We start from the raw sequence: 18,892 nt of genomic DNA, 5'->3' as shown, positions 1-18,892 counted from the left end.
ATGTTAAGGACTTTGACCTTTAGCCTAAAACACTGAAGAGCCATTTAAAAGTAGGGTGGGCAGAAAAAGGGAGAGGATATGATCGGCTAAGAATCATTCGTAAGGAGCTCATTGTGGCTGTAGGTTTATGGATCATACAAAATTAAGATGCTATAATTATCATGACCATAACAGAAAAAGTCAAAAGTTTGCCCTCTGCAATGATAGTAAAAAAGACAAACACGTAGTACATTAAATTTACCTTTTCCAAAGCCAACTATCACTTCTCAAACTTTTCCACTGATGTCTCCATAATTGCTGAACCGTATACTCGTAACCCTAGGAGGTCTGAGGAATGCAACTTTAAACAGCCCGCTGTAAGCCTAAAATTCCTGAAATCATACCAATTTTGCTTTTTGCATCATGGATGTAAAATTCATACCTGTTTTAATTTAAAATAATATTTAAGTTTTTTAAACAAAAATATTAAACAAAAGCTTCTGATCATTTGCCTTTCACACTCAGAGAAATACACCATTTTCAAGCACAGACCTATGTTATTCATGGAAACTGGATTCACTCACTGAATGTTATACAACACGATTCCACATTGAAGACTATACTTCCTGTTTTCAGACATTAGACAACTATAAAAATCATCAACAAATTTTACTCTCCACTTTTTCCAAATCACTTGCTCTCTATTGCCCTTTTTTAAAATGATTTCAGCTCCGGGAGTTATCCTTCTACTACTCAACAGAAACAAACATTGCTTCTTTCAAATAAGCCCGATGTGTCAAGTACTGTAAAGAAGTTACATTGGAACCTAAAAGTCATTAGGAACAAATTAAGCTCTAATCCAAGGTTGTGCTGCTATAAATGAAAATGATAATTTATCACTGCTTTAAGAACAGTATTAATATTCAAAAACCTAGTTTCGTTTCTCACATAAGAATTTGGATCAGTAAAATTCTAAAAATCCAACACTATGTTAATGAGGTAATTAATCTTCAAAATAACTACTTTAACATTATTTCCAGAGTATTCCTCAGAAACAGATTTGAAACAGCTGTCCCAATTCAATACACATTCTTTGTGGGCTGAGTTTTGGCAGGCAAAGTTTTCTAGTGTGGTATTTCTTTCAACTCAGGACATGCTGAGAGCTTTCTTGTCTTTCTCATATGCAGATTTGTTCTTGTACTTTTGTCACCTCCTCACACCCCTCCCTCACTTTCCCTCTCCTGCCCACTTGCCCACTCCAACCAGACATACCCAGAGAAACTCCTTCAGCTCACACTCCCTACTGCAGCTCCAGACTCTCTGGATGCGCCTCCAACATGAGGATTCTTGTCTTTTAGCGTACACTTTACGTAATTAGTTCATAGACTTGCTAAAAACCCCATCCTCTCCTTAGATCCCTTCTTGGTTCACAAACCTATCATCTCTTTTAATCGGTGTTTGCATATATAACACAAACATTCAAAAACTTTCTAAGTGTACTAGTTGGTTCCTGTCTTTGTCCTGGGTAGGTGTTTTTGTTTGTTTGTTTGTTTGTTTTGTTTTGTTTGTTTGTTTTTCTTTTTTTAAATGACATTGCTGTCGCTTATAGAGGATAACTTCTTTAAAGCAGAGAATATTTTTTAATCCATTAAAAAACCTTCCATGCACATGTACTCAGTAAATAATACCCAAGGACCAGAATATAATTATGTAATTAGTTACTTTCTTCCTAATCAGGACTAAATTTGTGAATGTTAGAAATCAAATGTCAATGACAATAGAAATCAAGTATTTCTTGTGAACTACACTTATCAGAACGTAAATGTCATTTTTTTTTCTTTTACATAAAATAACAAGAATTCCCATTAGGAAAAAAACAAAGCAAAACCATCAAATCAAAAGTAGATGATTGCTGTGCCTATCTAGTCACCTTGTATTCGAAAAATGGATCAAATTTTCAAGTGATAGGAACAATGTGATCAATTATGTTTAACATCTTTTCCTTACAGCGTGGCGAGTTTTGAGTTCTTGCCATAAATGTTTCTAATTTCTTTCTTTCAATTCAATTTAACTCAAAATGTTGATAATTTCCTTTATATGATTAAGATATATTTCAACTTAAGCTCTAATGTCCTATAAGGGGAGGAAAAGAATCATTAATCACCTGTCAAGGTTTTTTTTTTTTTTTTTAAAGCAGATACAGTCTCTTCTTCACATTTATACTAAATAGGCATCATGTAATCACTACATTTCCCTCTATCATAGGATTGCATGCAAAAACATGAAGTTTGGGTTTTTTTTAAAAAACACCTAAAATAATGTATTTCATTTTCTATCCTCAAGATGGCTGAGTCATCAGTACAGAAACCAGAAGGCAGGGACTACTTCTCGAACAAAATGTTTCATTATGATCAAGAAAGAGTAGGACAGTTGATTGTGGGATAGGTTAAAGACTCTTAAAATTTTAGATTATTTTGGCATTTATAATACTACAAGATTGATTAGCATTAAATCCCAGAAATCACAAAAAAGACCAGCTAAGTGTGCCTTCTGCTTTGCTCTGACGATGATAGGCATTTTATTTAAACCAGAAAGAGATTAAAGCTCACTAGAAGAATGTCACAGAGGGAAATGGTCCTAGAAAAGAATTATCTTGGTCATATGGATATTTTGCATTAGTCTCAAAGCTCAAAAAGTTATGAAAGGAAGAGTAGAATGACTTGATATAAGATGGACAGGGAAATTTAATAATAAAATTTGTAAGAGGGACATTTAAGTGTTCTGAGATTTTGTTATATTTCAGTGAAAAAAATATACAGAACAGGGACTCATGTAACTATAGATTATAAGTATTTCTAGGATTATCAAATAAACAAACAGGAACTGAAAGATAACTGATTTTAGATTAATAGGTTCAGCAACAAATTAGAAAGTTACTGGCTTACTTTATTGTCTATGACTTTTCTCAGTAACTTGCTTGCCTTTGTTGATTTGGAAAACGCCTGTTTTAAGACTTTATCAAAACTCTAAGATTGCTGAACATACTTTCCAATTGAAGAAGGTTGGCTTCAAGTGCTAATAAAGGGGATGAGTATATTGATTTTCTCCAACAGTAATTTTATAAACTTAATTTTTGGTTAATGTAAAAGTTTATGATCTATCACCAAATATCCAGAAGTACTACAAAAATAATCTGGAATAAAGTCTTTATTTTACTGACTCATAAGTAGATCATGCATTGTATATTTACTTCAGAAAATTTGACCAGTACTGTATTTACAAAGAGTATATGAGCAACTTACATTTTTGCTAAAAATTAATATATACATTTTATATTGGTATATCCTTCAAATACATTTAAATAAAAATAATAGATCAAAATGAATTGTCACGTTAATGGTCCTTCCTAAAAGAATCTTGAACATATGCTGTGAAAGCTCAATAAAGTTATTTTTCTCCTTCATTTCCCTCTTTGATGACTTACTTTCTATATAATTTCTATAAATTGTCTGGAATCATAAATGATTCCAGAACTAATGGTACCTTTTTCCTTCTTAATAAATAAAAAAATCCTCGAAAGAATATGAAGATTGTGCCTTACTAAAACAGTATAGGGAGCTATGATTGTGACCAGCTGAAAGCTACAAGTATTAAGGACGATGAAGCTGGCACACAAGAAATATGTTCTGAAGAACTCCCAGCATGTTGCAGTTATTGAAAAGTCTTACTCAGGTTTTTAGGGGCTGGGGATTTAGCTCACTTGATGCTTACCTAACCTGTAGGAAGACCTGAGCTTAATCTCAAGCATCACATAAAACCAAGAGTGGTGTAGCATATGCCTGTAATCCCAGTTCTGGGGCAGTGGGAAAAGCAGGATCAGAAATTCAAGATCATGCTTGGGTACACAGAGTTCAAGGCCAGCCTGTGCTATATGAGATCCTTTTTCAAACAACAAGTGTTGTTAATGTTTTAGTACTGGCTTTATAACATTATATATAAAAACATTAAGCAAGGTTTAATCATCTCAAAGCTATCAGCTAAATTAGCAGTTGGCTTTCAAACATTTCTGCAACTGAGGAAAGTGTGAAAACTATTTTTGTCTTTTGTTAAAGTTTCCTGGGGGAAAAGAGTGGAGAAAATTAAGGTAACACTATACTATAAGGGGCAAGTTGGGGAAATGTTCATTTCCTCCAAGTATTATTTAAAAATCTCCTTTTCTGATAGAATCTCAAATTTATATGACTACCACAGAAATTTTAACAATAAGCAGTTTGGGACCTAGCAGCAGCAGCTAACTGGGACCTGCAATTGGTAATTAAAGCAGCCACTCTCCCAAGTCATCCAGTCGTTTGTCATACAAAGGAATGCAAGTTCTACCTCACTTACCGAACTGGTCTTTTCAAGCTGGAAAATGTGTCACCAACAGGTACAAAAACAAGTTATCCAACTGAAATATCATGTGAAGTTAAAAAATTACAGCAAATAGTCTTTACCAAAGTTCAAAGAAACTGCATTTTGCACTGGAGAGATATTTAAAGGACTAGTGTACTGGAAAACTAATAACGTGTGTCAGATTACATACATCATCTGGTGTGCTTGCTTCAGGGGACCTAAAACAGTGGAGAGAAGGGAAAATGCAAGAATGTAACTGGGTGGGAGGTAAAGAAGATGGAATACGCAGCACTCATTACAGGCAGCATGGGAATTTCTAGAAGGCAATCCTTGGAGGTAATCTGAAGCCAAGACACCTTTTCTCTGAATACTGTTGCAGCAACAGACTTAAATTAAACTCATCTTTTAGACAAATTCAAAGAAGTAGTTTTAATTAAACATTCTTACTTCCTGTGAATACTGTCTTCCATGACTGAGAAACTGAAAGATTTCCCCTGGAGGAGTGTGTGTGTGTGTGGTGTGTGTGTGTGTGTGTGTGTGTGTGTGTGTGTGTGTGTGTGTGTGTTGGGGAGGGGTTAATGGGAATCCAGGAAGCTGGATTTTTAATAGCAAAATGTGGAAAGAGAACACGCAGCAGAAAATATGAGCCACTGCTGGACTTTGTCTTAGTCATCTTTATAACCCCCATGACACTCAATGCACTGCACACAGGGGGCAGTGGATAAATAATGAATTAGGTTTAATTCAATTCACTTGCACTTACACTGTGCTTCGCAGTTACAAAGCATTTTCCCCACATATTAGATGAGAAAAACAAAGTAAGTGAGGAGTAGCAGGGCAAATCAGTGAGAAAAGGAAGCAAAACAGATAAAGGGAAATCCAGAAGAACAAGCAAACGTCTGAAAATGTGGGGGGAAAATAAGGGGAGAATTGAATTTCTCCCTACTACTTTCAATACCTTCCAATCAACCACCCACCTTCCATTTTCAAGTACGTGGAGCTTAGAAAGTCTGACTGCTAAGCAAGACTTAGAAAAGGGGCTCCTTCATCTTTGGAATGGGCATTTTCAGGCATAAGACTTGGAGTGTACGTATCTTAAGTTTGTGTGCTTGGGTACCACCCCAAACAAAACTCTAATATTTTCCAAGCCATCTCCAAGCGTGTCCAAGAATCTTTTATTCCAACCCAGGCATCCCTTTCTCAGAGTTCGGTCTGGGGATGGATTGGAGAGATTCCCTACAAGCCATTCAACTCTGACAACAGAGGGAGATAGTGAGACAGGAAAGCCCAAAGACTAGAGAAAAAGACCATATTTGCGACTAGGAGGAGGGTGAAGGTTTGAAACCGGTTATTAGAAATTGTCGGGAGTGGGGGGGTTGCCTTCAAGATGGAAGAAAGGAGAGAGTACTTGAATGCGCACCACTTTAAACCTGATGTTGAGTCCTTAACAAGAAGCAGTGAGAGGTCTAAAGCCTCCGCATACCTCAACCTAGGAAAGCAAAGGATATGCTAGGGAGTGCGCAGGAGGGAACCTACATGTATCAGCAGGGATGCTGTCCCAAGGGAAGCACGTATTTTCTCTCCCCCAAAGTAGCGCTTCCCGTTCCCGATCATCCTCAGCCCAGCTTGGAGGGGCTCCCCAGCTCCCGACCCGAGCAACTGCATCCTGACCCCATTATGCGGGCTTAAAAGTTGCCAGGAGAGTTGGCACTGGGGAAGGCACTTGGCAGGGCGAAACCTAGAAGGGGCCTCAGGTTTCCAGGAACAAAGGGACTGGGGAAGGGGCAACCGTGAGAAGAGGTCCCGAGGGCTCCTCCCAGAGCTGGGAAACAAGGGTCGCCGTGTCCTCCCGGCCCGAAGGCGTCGAGGGAAGCGGGAAGCGGCTAAGATGCGCCTGGATTCCACCGCCCTGCTTCCAGCTTCAACCAGGTGGCGCCCGCCGCTCTCTCGCTCCCCGCGCCCCTCTGGCTGAAGACAAAAGGAGACCAGGGTCCCCGGGCCCCCATCAGAGCCCGAGGACCCCGTCCATGCCAGCGAGGACCGTTAGCAGTCGGTTGGAAGCTCCCAGGACGGGTTGTGCCATGGTGGGCGCCCCTCCCTCGTACCGGGACCCCTTGCCCCAGTGTCGCCTCGCCCTCCCCACAGAGGGCATTACCTTTCATCCAGTCCACTACTTGACTCGGAGACCATTTGCTCACTGGTTCCATGATCAGAGCCATGGGCGGCGGGGTTGGTGCCCGCGTGGGACGCGGAGCTCGGACAGAGAGCGAAGTCCGCAGCCCGAGGCGCCCTCAGGTGGGGTCGGTGGCCGGCCGCAGGCTCCCGGGGTGGGCGACGCGGAGAGGGCGGCTTTTGTGTGGCGGTCCCGAGGCTGGAGCGTCGGAGGCGACCGCGGTGGGAGCGGCGACGGCAGGGGAAAGGCGCTGGGGTCGGCTCGCTCCGAGCCCTGGCGGCGGCCGCGGCTGCAGCCTCCGCCGCTCAGCCCCGGGTGTGCGTCCCGCGGGGGCTTCAGTTCATGGCTCGAGCCGCCGAGGGTCGCCGGCGGGGAAGGAAGGAGGCGCCCGGCGCAGCGCCGCAGCCAACTTGCCCGCTCGCTCGCCTGGCGCGCGGGAGTGGAGCCCCCGGCACGACGAGCCGCCCGGCGGAAATGACGAGGGGCCTCCTGCCACCCAAAATATCTCTCCGCAGCCCTCGGGTGCGGGGCGCGCGCTCCACGAGCCCCCCGCCCGCTCGCCGCCGCGCGGTCCCGCCCCCAGGGCCGACAGCCGGCGCGCGCGAGGCGTGTGCGCGTGCGTGTGCCGGCGCGCGCCCGGGGCCGGAGTTCTGCCAGACAGGCGGCCAGGTGCGAGCAGCTCACACTCTCGCCCTCCCGCCCAGGGGGGCCGCACTCTGCCAGACCCCGCGCCCGCCCGGAGGGGCGTGTGCGGTGGAGCCGGTAGCGGCGGCGACCCAGGCTCGAGCTGAAGTCTCAATAAGCCTGGGGTCGGTTAATCAGTCAGGTGCGGCGGCAGGGGCATGGCTCCCAGTGGCCTCCCAGGAGACTCGGTAGCGAGACCGGCCGCCCCACTAGTTGAACCTACAGCCGAGGTAGTGTAGGAGGGTACCGTAGGCCCCCCCGCCACCGAGGGGAGGGGACGCCGCTGAACTACTAGGGTGACAATGGGAGCCCTGGATTTGCTCGCTGTCGCCTTCGCGGCTGCAGAGTAGGCTCCCGAGGTGACTTCCTTGGACCTAAGCGCCCCTGCGGAAAACCGGGGTTTCCGTAGACGGAACCTGACTCTAGCCAGAAACGCCTAGATGGCCCGTGCTGTCGGATCTCCCCTGGCTGCCAAAAGGGACCTGGGAAGTCACAGCAGTCAACTGCAAGCTGCTCCAGGTGATTCTGAGAAGCTTCCCCCACCCCTACACGTGCCTTTTCCAAGCCTCTGCTTTAGGTTTTCGGCCAACTCCTTCAACACAGGGTCCCGATATCTATTCCACATGATGTCATTTTGCTTTCAGATATTCTTATATAAGAACCGGAGAGTAATAATGGGATTTAAAGTTAGTGACAAATTGCAAACATGATGTTTCACATATTGTGTGCTTCAAAAATCTATGCAGGCTTCTATGTAACATTTAGTAAAATACGGTTTGCCTAATGAGGCTTCACTTTCAATGACAATTCTAGAGCGTCTAGTAGCAAACTCTACCACCGTTATAGTTTTTTTTCTCGGTATAATTCTTAAAGAGCCACATTAAGTAAACAAGAAACTCCTTTTATTTCTATAATCATTTCAATAATGTCAGTAAATCATGCCTGTTCCTACCGTAGCCATTTTGTCTAACTCAATTTTATGAAATACAGAATGTCAATTTCTTCAGTTGGCATGAATTAACAGCCGAGAGAGAGAGAGAGAGAGAGAGAGAGAGAGAGAGAGAGAGAGAGAGAGAGAGAGAGAGAGAAAGGGAGAGAGAGAAAGGGAGAGAGAGAAAGGGAGAGGGAGAGGGAGGAGAGGGAGAGGGAGAGGTAAAACAGTAACTGATAAAATATTGATGTTTTCGTGCTACTGGTACAAAACAAATACAATTTAAAAAGCTTGTGCTGACACTTGTTTAGTAATAACCCAAACTTCAAAATATACACGAATTTTTAAAAGAAATTTAATTACACAAGTAATGTTATCAAAATATTACTATTAATAATAACACAAATTTTATCAAGCAAGGTGCTAAATAATCACTTTTTGTTTTATTCCAGCCTCATACTAGCTCTACTATTAGCCACATTTTACAGCTGAGACTTTAGCTCTCACATTCACTTCCTATTCCCTAGATATTACTCGGTTACATAAATGTTAAATAAATTAGTGAATAGTGCCTTAAAAGGTCAAATTTATCTGAGATCATGATGCATGATTATAACAGCAAGTTCATTCCAGAATCTCAGCCTTGAAAATGAGTGTCATAAAATGAGCAATTATAGTGAAAGGGAGGTCCAGTGAAGATCTACTGGATGCATTTCATCAAACTTAACCACGAAGAAGGCTGAGACTCACCATGAATTTTCCTAATCTATACCTAACCAGAAATGGTAAGAATATAGAACATGACCAAATTTGGCAGCACGAGTAAGTTGCAGGTTGGAAGACTAGGCTTCTGTGACAAGCAACCATACTGTGAATCATGGTGAAAGCAAGTGCACATTAAGATATCACTTACCTAATGGAGCAGGCCATCAAGACAAATGTCACACACCAAGATTAGTCAGAGAGACATGGCTGAAAATAGATAGATAGATAGATAGATAGATAGATAGATAGATAGATAGATAGATAGATAGATAGATAGATGGATAGATGGATACATTGATTGAAATTATGTGACAAGGCCACTGGCAAAGAAAATGAGAAAGAAAAGAGAATTTTGAGAAAGACCCTATATGAGGCTGAAGGAATACATAGTCCCCTCCAATTTATGTTACAGTTAGGCATTTATGTTTTTCTCAATCATGTAAAATGACTGTGAAACTAAATCTGAATCTAAGAATGAACCAAAATGTGAGTGTAGATTCCTACTGTCTTAACAGATTGCATCAAGGCCTTAAGCGTTTCTCTTAACTTCTCCTCCCTTAGGTTCCCCCATGAAATATAGCATTTGACTTTGACTTTGACAATATAATCAGCATAAATCATTTCACTTAGTCTCTTCAGAACATAACAGGCTTTTCATTTTAAGTATTCTTGATTTGGGTAGGGGAAAAAAAGAAAAGGATTAAATCATCACTGCTCTTATTCTTTTATTCTTAACTACAAATGACTCAGCTGAATCTTTCTGGCATTTTTCTTCCCAGGACTGTTCAAATAAACTACCATTTATGTACTCTGCCTATTACTCAGAATTTAACATCTTCCCTACTTTTTTGTGCATATAGTATAGTGCATCTCTATAAAAATCCGGGCAACTTAATGTTGCCTTCTCTTAGTGAACAATATAATCTTTAAAGATTAGGAGTAAAGTATGTTGTCATAAACATATGCAAAAATACAATGAACTAATTGGTATGATGTCACACATTCTTCAACAGGCTAAATTTAAACGCCAAACTATGAACCTTTGGGAAAAGCCTCAGATTCTTTTTTAATTGAGGCAGAGTAGAAATATTAAGTTAATTAAATTAATTGGACATATACTTTTTGAGATATTTGCAACCATATCAAAACAAATCACTTGAAATAGTATTTTTAATCTATTATTTTTTTAAATAATGTCAGTCTAATTTATGACTCTGGTTGTTAACACTTTGTCCCTCCAGATTTCAAAATAAAAATGAAAATCCCTTAACTAAAATATCCTCAGTTAAGATTCTAGAGTGCAATGTGGTTTTAATTGGCTATAGATGAAGAATTTACAGATAGCTCTCTAATCTTATTTTTAGGAATTATGACAGCTACGAAGGGAGTCTTCCACTGGAAGAAGGACTTTTTAAGCCTTTGTCTCTTTGGAGTTAAAGAGATAATATAAATGTTTTCTAAATTGGGCTTATAGGGATCTTATTTTTACTTATCATTTATTTTGCAAAGATACTCACTTTGAATTACTATGCAAGATATATTTTAGTAATTTCACTTATTTAACATTTGGATAAAATATCATTCAGAAGCTCTTCTGGTGGATGTTTCCAGTTGGCTTGAATTTTTTTTTTGATACTGCTATATTGATTTCTTGTCTTTTTTGAGATTGAGTCTATATAGCCTAGACTGATGTGAAAGTCACTCCATAATCAAAGTTGGCCTTGAATTCTTCAGCTCTCCTACCTCAGACTCTCAAGTGCTGGGATTACAGGTATGTACTACCATGTCCAACTTCTTACTTTCTTAATAAGCAATGTCTTCTCATGCTAATTCATCCCTTTTACATTTTATTTTTGAATAACACGGATCACTAAACATTAAGAGAACAATTAAACAAGAGAAAATAACAACCTCCTCTTTTCCTCAGTTTGTCATAGACAGTGCTTGTAATTTCAAAAGCAGGTATATTATACTTTAGGAATTATGATAAGATTAATATTTTTAAAACAAAGTACTTATTGTTCCCAAGAATAATGTAAAAATCTTATTCCAGAGAAAGGTTAGTGAAATTTCTGTAATACTGTTGGTATTTCCAGTATAATTCACCTAACAGCTATCAATTAAGATCCAAAATCTCTAATAGCAACATAAGTTTCCAATCATCAGAGAAATAAGTATGAAATAACCTTCATTGTGAATAGGCCTCAGTGCACCTCTCCAGGCCAAATCTCCCTTTAGATTGAATGGGGAGAAAGAGCACCGAGGGATGATAATTAAATTAGTAGAATAATTTCTTTGTTGTTGTGCCTCAAAGGTAAGCTGTATTAAATCAAGCCTTGTCCTTTTCAACCAAGATTTACAGCAATCCTTTCTAAGTGAAGAGAAATTGGCCTGAGTTGAGGTTGTCTGGAGGGGGCTGTTTAAGGGTTCTTTCCAATACTGTCCCCTGCTGCATTAATCACAATCTAACAAAAACCTCAGAGCCCACCAAGATTAGTTTCCTTAATGCATAAATCCCTAGCCCACCTGGGAAGTTTCTAATGCACTTGGCAGACATTAGTGAAGGGAATATAAATTTGTTATTCAATATTTTTTGAGCACCATCAAAAATGCTAGGCTCAAGTTCTATCCTTTGATCAGAAAAATTATCTTAATTTTGTATATATGGATGGCCAAAATACTCATATGTTGGTAGGGGAAATAAAAATTTTACAATTCATTTAATAGAATAATGTGTAAGTACAATGATAGATATGCCTGCTACTAAGCAAAGAGGAGAGTTTAACTGCTATAAAGAATACTACATGGAGGACTGAGTACTCAATTTAGACCTTAAAGGATAGCAGTTAAGCAGCAATGCAGGAAAGGACTTTTAGACAAACTGTGGTCAAGGTCATATAGCATTTTATATAGGTCCCTGGGTAGTGGATATTAAAAAGCAAAAAAAGTGACAGGAGATAAAGTGGGAATGAATGGCAGTAACAAGACAGTGGGGAAACTCAAACTAAAATAGAGAAATTTAAATATTTTGAGTGATTAAATGTCTTAGAGATATCTGTGTTTTATATAGAATACTCAGGTAGCCAGGGAGAATAGGGATTTGAAAGGCAGGATGGAAGAGCATCAATTTAAACAATGTGGCAATATACCAGTGAAGGGATGTATTATGTCAGAAATCGAGCAATGGAGGTGGTTATATAGAAGAGAGGATTGGTAGAATAGTTATCCAGAACTTAAGTGGGTGAAAGGTTAGAAAAGGGGCAATATCAAGAATGGTTTCAGGATTCTAACTTGGGTGAATCGCTAAATTATTTCTCTTACATAAATCATTTAAAACATAAGAAGCTGGCATGAGAAGTGAAGATAGTCTGAGATATTACTACTTACTTTTAGATATTCTAAACATGAGGAATCTGAGACAGTTGATAAGAAATTTATACTAGGTAGTTCCTTCATTAACATATAAAAATATGAAGCTTAGTATGGGCTGAAATAGAAATCTGCAAGCAGTTACTTAAACAAGAAAATAAATCAGAGAGTGGATATAAGATGCTACAGTGGAAGCCACATGGGTGGAGAAGAGTGAGAGAGGGAGGCAAGGAAGGAGGGAGGGAAAAGAAACCAGGAGTATGCCAAGTCATGATAGCCCAATGAACAAAAAACTTCAGATAGAAAGGAGGGAAAATTATGTGACAGCCAGAGATAATGCTGTTTCAATAAGAACTGGTGGTTTTGTCACTTCAGATGGCACTTATGATCTGATTTTAATTTGGGGAAGAATTTAGCTGTCAGAATGGAGAGGTTTAGTAGCAGGACATTAACTTTTTCACAGGTTTATTCATTTTTTGTATCTTCCTCATAGCCTCCCTATGAATGTAATTTAACTAGGTGGCTGAAAAATGAGTGACTAATTTCTCCAATTTATCCATCACTGCTTACATTATTCTGATGAAATCCCAGACACTAATAATGATACCTACTCTTATCTGATTACATCTTTACTACTTAAGGGACAATGACACCCTTTTAAAATTACCTTCTTTCATCAGATTTTATGGAAACATTGTTGCTGTGACACTGGTTATATTACACATCTTCACATAGGGCACATAAGCAAGGATCAACCACAGGATAACATAACACTGTATCTTGTCATATATTGTCTGGCCTCTTGGATTTGGTATCATCCTTTAGAAATATAGATTATGGGGAGCTGATCTTGCATTGCCAACCATATAAAGAAATAAAGTTTCTAAACACATTTGTGGTTTTTACTTCCTTACTGATTGACTCTATGGAAGTGTGACAATCCAACCTAGTAACTGTCATTATGCTGCAGACTAGGTACTATTTAACTACTTAGCATAGATTTGATCTATGAAGTCCATAAATATTCCCAAGGGAATGAGTTCTACTAAACTTTTCCTAAATAAACTAGGACAATCCACTGTGTCCTAGTAAATCAGCAGCAGCAGAAGTAGTAGCTTGATTTCAAATTTGAAAAGACTACAGTTTTCTGAATCATTGTGTCTTCCTAAGATTATTCTCTAACTAATACAAATTCCCATGGTTTTTATTTTTATTTTGGTTAGTTTCTTTCTATTATTATTTTTATTAAGAATTTCATGCATGCATACAATGTGTTTTGATCAAATCTACTACCATCCCCTCCTTTCCAAGTACTTCCCTATTAGCCCCCTCCCACGTTTCCCTTTCTATTTCATGTGCTCTATCTTTAAATCCACTGAATTCACTTAGTACTGTCTGTATGTACTTTGGTGTGGGACCATCTACTGGAATATGGGTAGCTTCTAGGGGACACATTCCTGAGGAAACTGAATCTCTCTCTCCCTATAGATATACTTTCCCAATAACTCCTCAGCTAGAGGTAGGACTTCATGAGCCCCTCCCCATCTCTGCTGAGATTTTGGATGGCTTGATCTTGTGAAGGTCTTGTGCATACAGTCACAGCCACTGTGTGCTCAAGTGTGCAGTGGCCTTATCATGTCTGGCAAATACTGTTTCAGTGCAGATGTCCACTATCTCTGGCTCTTATAAACTTTCTGTCCTCTATTTTTCAATGATTCCTTATCTCTCCATGTCAACCAGGTGTGAGTCTCTTTATTAATATACTGCAAAAAGGAGCTTCTCTAATCAGGGTTGAGAGATGTAATAAGGTTTGGATAAAGTGAAATTTAAAAATTCAAGTAACACACAAGAAGGCAGAAAAAAAATGAAACAGAAAAGACAGATAATTAAAATAAAGTGGTGATCTGAAGCTTGGATGCATCAATTACTGTAGATATAACATATCTAAGGACAGCAATGTAAAATGATATAAAAAGAATTAAAAATATAGCACAATGATATGATATTTCCAAAAATTCATTTCAAATGTAACAGGCCAAAAGTGAAATGATAGAAGATATTGAATGAATATTAATTTTTAAAAGCAAAAGTGGCTCTATTAATGACATATATTAATGTCAAATAAAGAAGACTTTAAGAGAAGAGGGGAAAATACACAAAAAAAATGCTCATTTTACACTTCAAAACCAAGGGAGATGTTACATAGTTCCTAGAAGAGAAAATTAACATCTGAATATATTCCTTAAAGTTGCAATGCATGGTAGTGTATACCTATAAATGTATCACTCTGGAAGTTGATGTAGCAGGGTTACCACTTTTGGGGCCAGTCTATGCTCCATCACAGTATTTCCAAGCCAGACTTGACTACAAAGCAAGACATTGTCTCCTTCCAACTAACAAACACCCTAAAATATAAAAAAATACAAATTTCTTAAAGCTAAAATTGCAATGTTAAGCAAAAGAGCCTTAAGGCTGTCTAATTACATTGTGAAGAATTAGAAAAATTAGCTAAACATTCTTCTGTTGTGATAGAAGGTCTTTGGATAATGCCTTAAATTAAGAAGTCTACTAATACAATCAGATAAATGAGTGAAAATGAAAGAATATGAGGATGGGGGCAAAGGCTTATGGTGTCTCAGTGTAAGTCAAAATCAAATTACTGAAGTTCGTATATGTTTTACTTTAGTAAACGTTTTAAAATATTTAAAAAATGTAGAAGGATCTACTATGAATGACTACATGTAAAGACAGAAGTCTTTTATAAGATGTTTGTAATTATTTACAGGATTACCCCAGATTTTACGTTTTGTTTCATTTACACTAAAAAGATTTAGGTATAGTAACCACTGCATTTAAAACAGTAATGAAAAAAAATTCTACCTTTAGGGTGAAATAGGGTTGATTTAAGAAAGAATTCCTGGAAGCAGTTATATTCTAAATAATAATAATAATAATAATAATAATAATAATAATAATAATAGTTATCAATGGGGGAGGGTCCAGTCCATGGTGTGTGCTGCCATCCCTGGCCTGATGGTCCTGGGTTCTATAAGAAAGTAGGCTGAGCAAGCCAAGTGAAGTAAGCCTGTAAGCAGCACCCCTCCGTGATCTCTGCTTCAGCTCCTGCCTCTGGGATCCTGCCCTATTAGAGTTACTGTCCCGACTTCCTTCAGTGATGAAAAACAATATGGAAGTGTAAGCCAAATAAAACCTTTCCTCCCCAACTTGTTTTTTTGTCATGGTGTTTGGTCTTCTCTTGTTTTCTTCCCTTCAAGTTCCCTTTTCACTTATTATTATTATTCTTTTTTAGAATATAACTGCTTCCAGGAATTCTTTCTTAAATCAATGCTGTTTCACCCTAAAAGTAGAATTTTTTCATTACTGTTTTAAATGCAGTGGTTACTATACCCTAAATCTTTTTAGTGTAAGTAAAACAAAACATAAAATCTGGGAATTCAAAATATAAAGCAAATATTTATAGGAGAAAAGTAAAATAATTGGTAATTTAATATGAAAATATAAGGAGCACTATTTCAAAATGGGACATTTGTTACTGGGAACATACACTCTGTCTCCTAGCAATTCTAATAGAGCATATTTCACTACTCTTTTTTCCCTGATTTCATGAAGAGTGGCCATATGCTTCCTAAGCCAGAAATTTTATTTTCAGAACAATATGTTGTCTCTGAACCTTTTCTTTTCTTTTATTTTATTTTAACCAACATCTCAGTCTGTAGCTCGAACTGGCCTGAAACGCACTGTGTAACTCAGACTGGCTTCAAATCCACTGTAATTCTGCTTCAGCCTCCCAAGTGCTGGAATTGCAGGCATGAGCCATCACACACAGCTAATTATTTCTAATGTTGACTAAAAAGGATATTTTCTAGTTTGTAGCTGGAAAGTTTTCTCTCCGGGTCCTGCCAAGCCCCAGCATTCCTTTAGCCCACTTATAAAATAAACACACAAACTCTTACATTATTTAAACTGTTTGGCCATTAGCTCAGGCCTACCATTGTCTAGCTCTTACTCTTATATTTAGCCCATTTCTATTAAGCTATACTTTGCCACGTGGCTTGTGGCTTACTGGTACCTTACATCTTCCTTGTCCTGGTGAAGGCTGCAGGCAGTCTCCCCTTTCCCTTCCTGTCCCTCAATTCTCCTCTCTGTTAGTCCCGCCTATACTTCCTGTCTGGCTATTGGCCAATCAGTTTTATTTATTAACACATGTGCCATACAGAACATCCCACAGCACTAGTTAGAGAAGATATGCTTTTCCCATACCATAAACTATTTAGTTCACCTAATTTTCAGAGGTTTTGAATTTCAGGAGAAGGAACAGAATTCAGTTGATAATGGGAACCTAATTACAACTTCTTGATTTCTATGCATAAGTATTTTTATAAAATGCTATATGAAGACATAATTACCAAGTTGTGATGGTTAGTATTGTCAAATCTACAGAATCTACAATCATCTGAGGATGGCCTCTGGGTGTTCCTGTAGGGGATTATCTTGATTACATTATTAAAATGGTAATACATATCTTAATTGTGGGAAAGTACCAGTCCCTTGACAGGGAATCTGGGACTATATAAGTGGGAAAGGGTGCTGAGAAGCACTTCACATTCATTATTCTCTTCTTACTGCAGATATAATGTGAGCCGCTGCTTAAAGCTCCTGCTGCCCTGACCTCCCTGCCATGACGAACTGATTAGACCTTGAACTGTGAGTTAAAATAGATCATTTCTCTCTTAAATTGTTTTTGTTAGGGTATTTTTTTAGGTTAAAGATTTATTTCAAAACATATGTATGTTTGTGTGTGTGTGTGTGTGTGTGTGTGTGTGTGTGTGTGTGTGTGTGTGTGTGTACATAAGAGTTTGAGTGCCCCCAGAAGCCAAAAGAAGCAGTTGGATGCCCTGGAACTGGAATTACACGTGGTTGTGAACTGCCCAGCCTGGGTAATGGGAACCAAACTCAGATCTGCAAGAGCAGCAATTATTCTTAACTACTGGGCCATCACTTCTACCCTCTTGTCAAAGTTCTTTACCACAGCAACAGTAAAAGAATTGAAGACTGAAGTATTTTTCAATTATCACATTACTGCTTTTAATATTCCACCCCAAACAGTATTATTTTTAGTTTATTTCATAGCTTATCTTTCAAAGAAAGATTGTTATTTTTTTGAATATGTGAGACTTTTATATAGGTATCAAAGACTGGTTGTTCTAATACAAATACTCTTATGGTACCAGTTAGCTACAAATTTGTAAATAACAGTTTAAGACATTAAATCTGCTTAGCTTTTAATCTGAATGTATAAGTTCAAAAAGCAACGTTAAGGTTATGTTCAGTAGCAAACCATTTTAATTGAAGTATATATCCTCAAGAAAATGATCTCATCTGCATACATAATGCTCTCACAACTTATATGAAAATAGATACTGTGGTAGTTTGAGTGAAAATGGCCCCCATAGGCTCATAGAGTGTGGCATTATTAGGAGATGTGGCCTTGTTGGGATAAGTGGGGCCTTGTTGGAGGAAGTGAGCCACCAGGGGCAGGCTTTGAGGTTTCAGATGCCCAAGCTAGGCCCAGTGTCTCTTTTTGCTGCTTGTGGGTCCAAATATAGAACTCTTGGCTGCTTCTCCAGCACCGTTTCTGCCTGCATACCACCATGGCGTCTTTTCACAGCAACAGAAACCCTAAGACAGATGCTGTATAAAATTATAAGATAAATCACAAATTCACCAAAATGTGTAGAATTGTAAAGTAATATAATACAAAGAGAAACTAAGGAATGACTTCAGTGGACTTCATGTCTAACTTCAAATTCAAGGGTCTACAATATTTAGAATACTTCATAAGCCTAATAACTTTTAATATTTTCATCTATAGTATTGGCTTCCCATTTCTTAGAAAGGTCTTCAGGCTCAAATAAAAATGTATTAAAAATCATGGTAAATTATACAAATGTAAGCTAATGTTTTTTAATTAAATTGTGTACCACAAAATATGTAAATAGTCTTCAGATTAGCAATATTTTTTTCTTTATGCATAACGTTGATGGTCAAAATTCATTAGAGGCCATGTCTGCCCAGTAAACTTGCTGTTCCAACTCAACAACACAATTTTTGTTTAAATAAAGAATAGCTATAAAATGACACTTTAAAAATGTTAGAAATTGGGCTGGAGAGATGGCTCAGAGGTTAAAGAGCACCGACTGACTGCTCTTCCAGAGGTCCTGAGTTCAATTCCCAGCAACCACATGGTGGCTCACAACCATCTGTAATGAGATCTGGCACCCCTCTTCTGTATACATAATAAATAAATCTTTTAAAAAAAATGTTAGAAATTACTGAAAGCAATGTTTTACAAATTTTAGAATGGTTTTAATTATAGTAATATCTTGAAGATGATTATTTTGAATGGTTAATTGTAATTTATTATATTTCTTTAGTTATATGGCTTTAAAGAATTTTTTATCTGAAATGTAGTAATATTTCCATCTATACTCCTAGGGCATTCTATCATTAGTCCCTTTCTTAGTTAGCACTAATTGTCAACTTGACACAGTCTAGAATCACCTGGGGGGGGAAGTATC

General features: G+C 38.4%; 1 protein-coding gene across 5 annotated transcripts in view; it reads right to left on the bottom strand.

Annotated features, from left to right (window-relative positions):
• Positions 1–7,023, bottom strand: part of Cnksr2 (connector enhancer of kinase suppressor of Ras 2) — a 241,405-nt gene extending 234,382 nt beyond the window's left edge. For 4 of the 5 annotated variants that reach the window (XM_028873217.2, XM_028873218.2, XM_028873219.2 and 1 more), the window contains exon 1: positions 6,527–6,682. In XM_028873217.2, the coding sequence (XP_028729050.1) occupies positions 6,527–6,590 (64 nt within the window). In that variant the 5' untranslated portion in view covers positions 6,591–6,682. Of the gene's footprint in view, positions 1–6,526 lie in introns of all 5 variants that reach the window. The other variant, XM_028873221.2, reaches the window with a different exon arrangement.
• Between the last annotated feature and the right edge of the window lie 11,869 nt (positions 7,024–18,892).

This window comes from Peromyscus leucopus, chromosome X (genome assembly GCF_004664715.2).
Source record: "Peromyscus leucopus breed LL Stock chromosome X, UCI_PerLeu_2.1, whole genome shotgun sequence".
Taxonomy (NCBI): domain Eukaryota; kingdom Metazoa; phylum Chordata; class Mammalia; order Rodentia; family Cricetidae; genus Peromyscus; species Peromyscus leucopus.
Note: the sequence above shows the minus strand (reverse complement) of the source record. Positions and strands in the feature narration are given on the sequence as shown.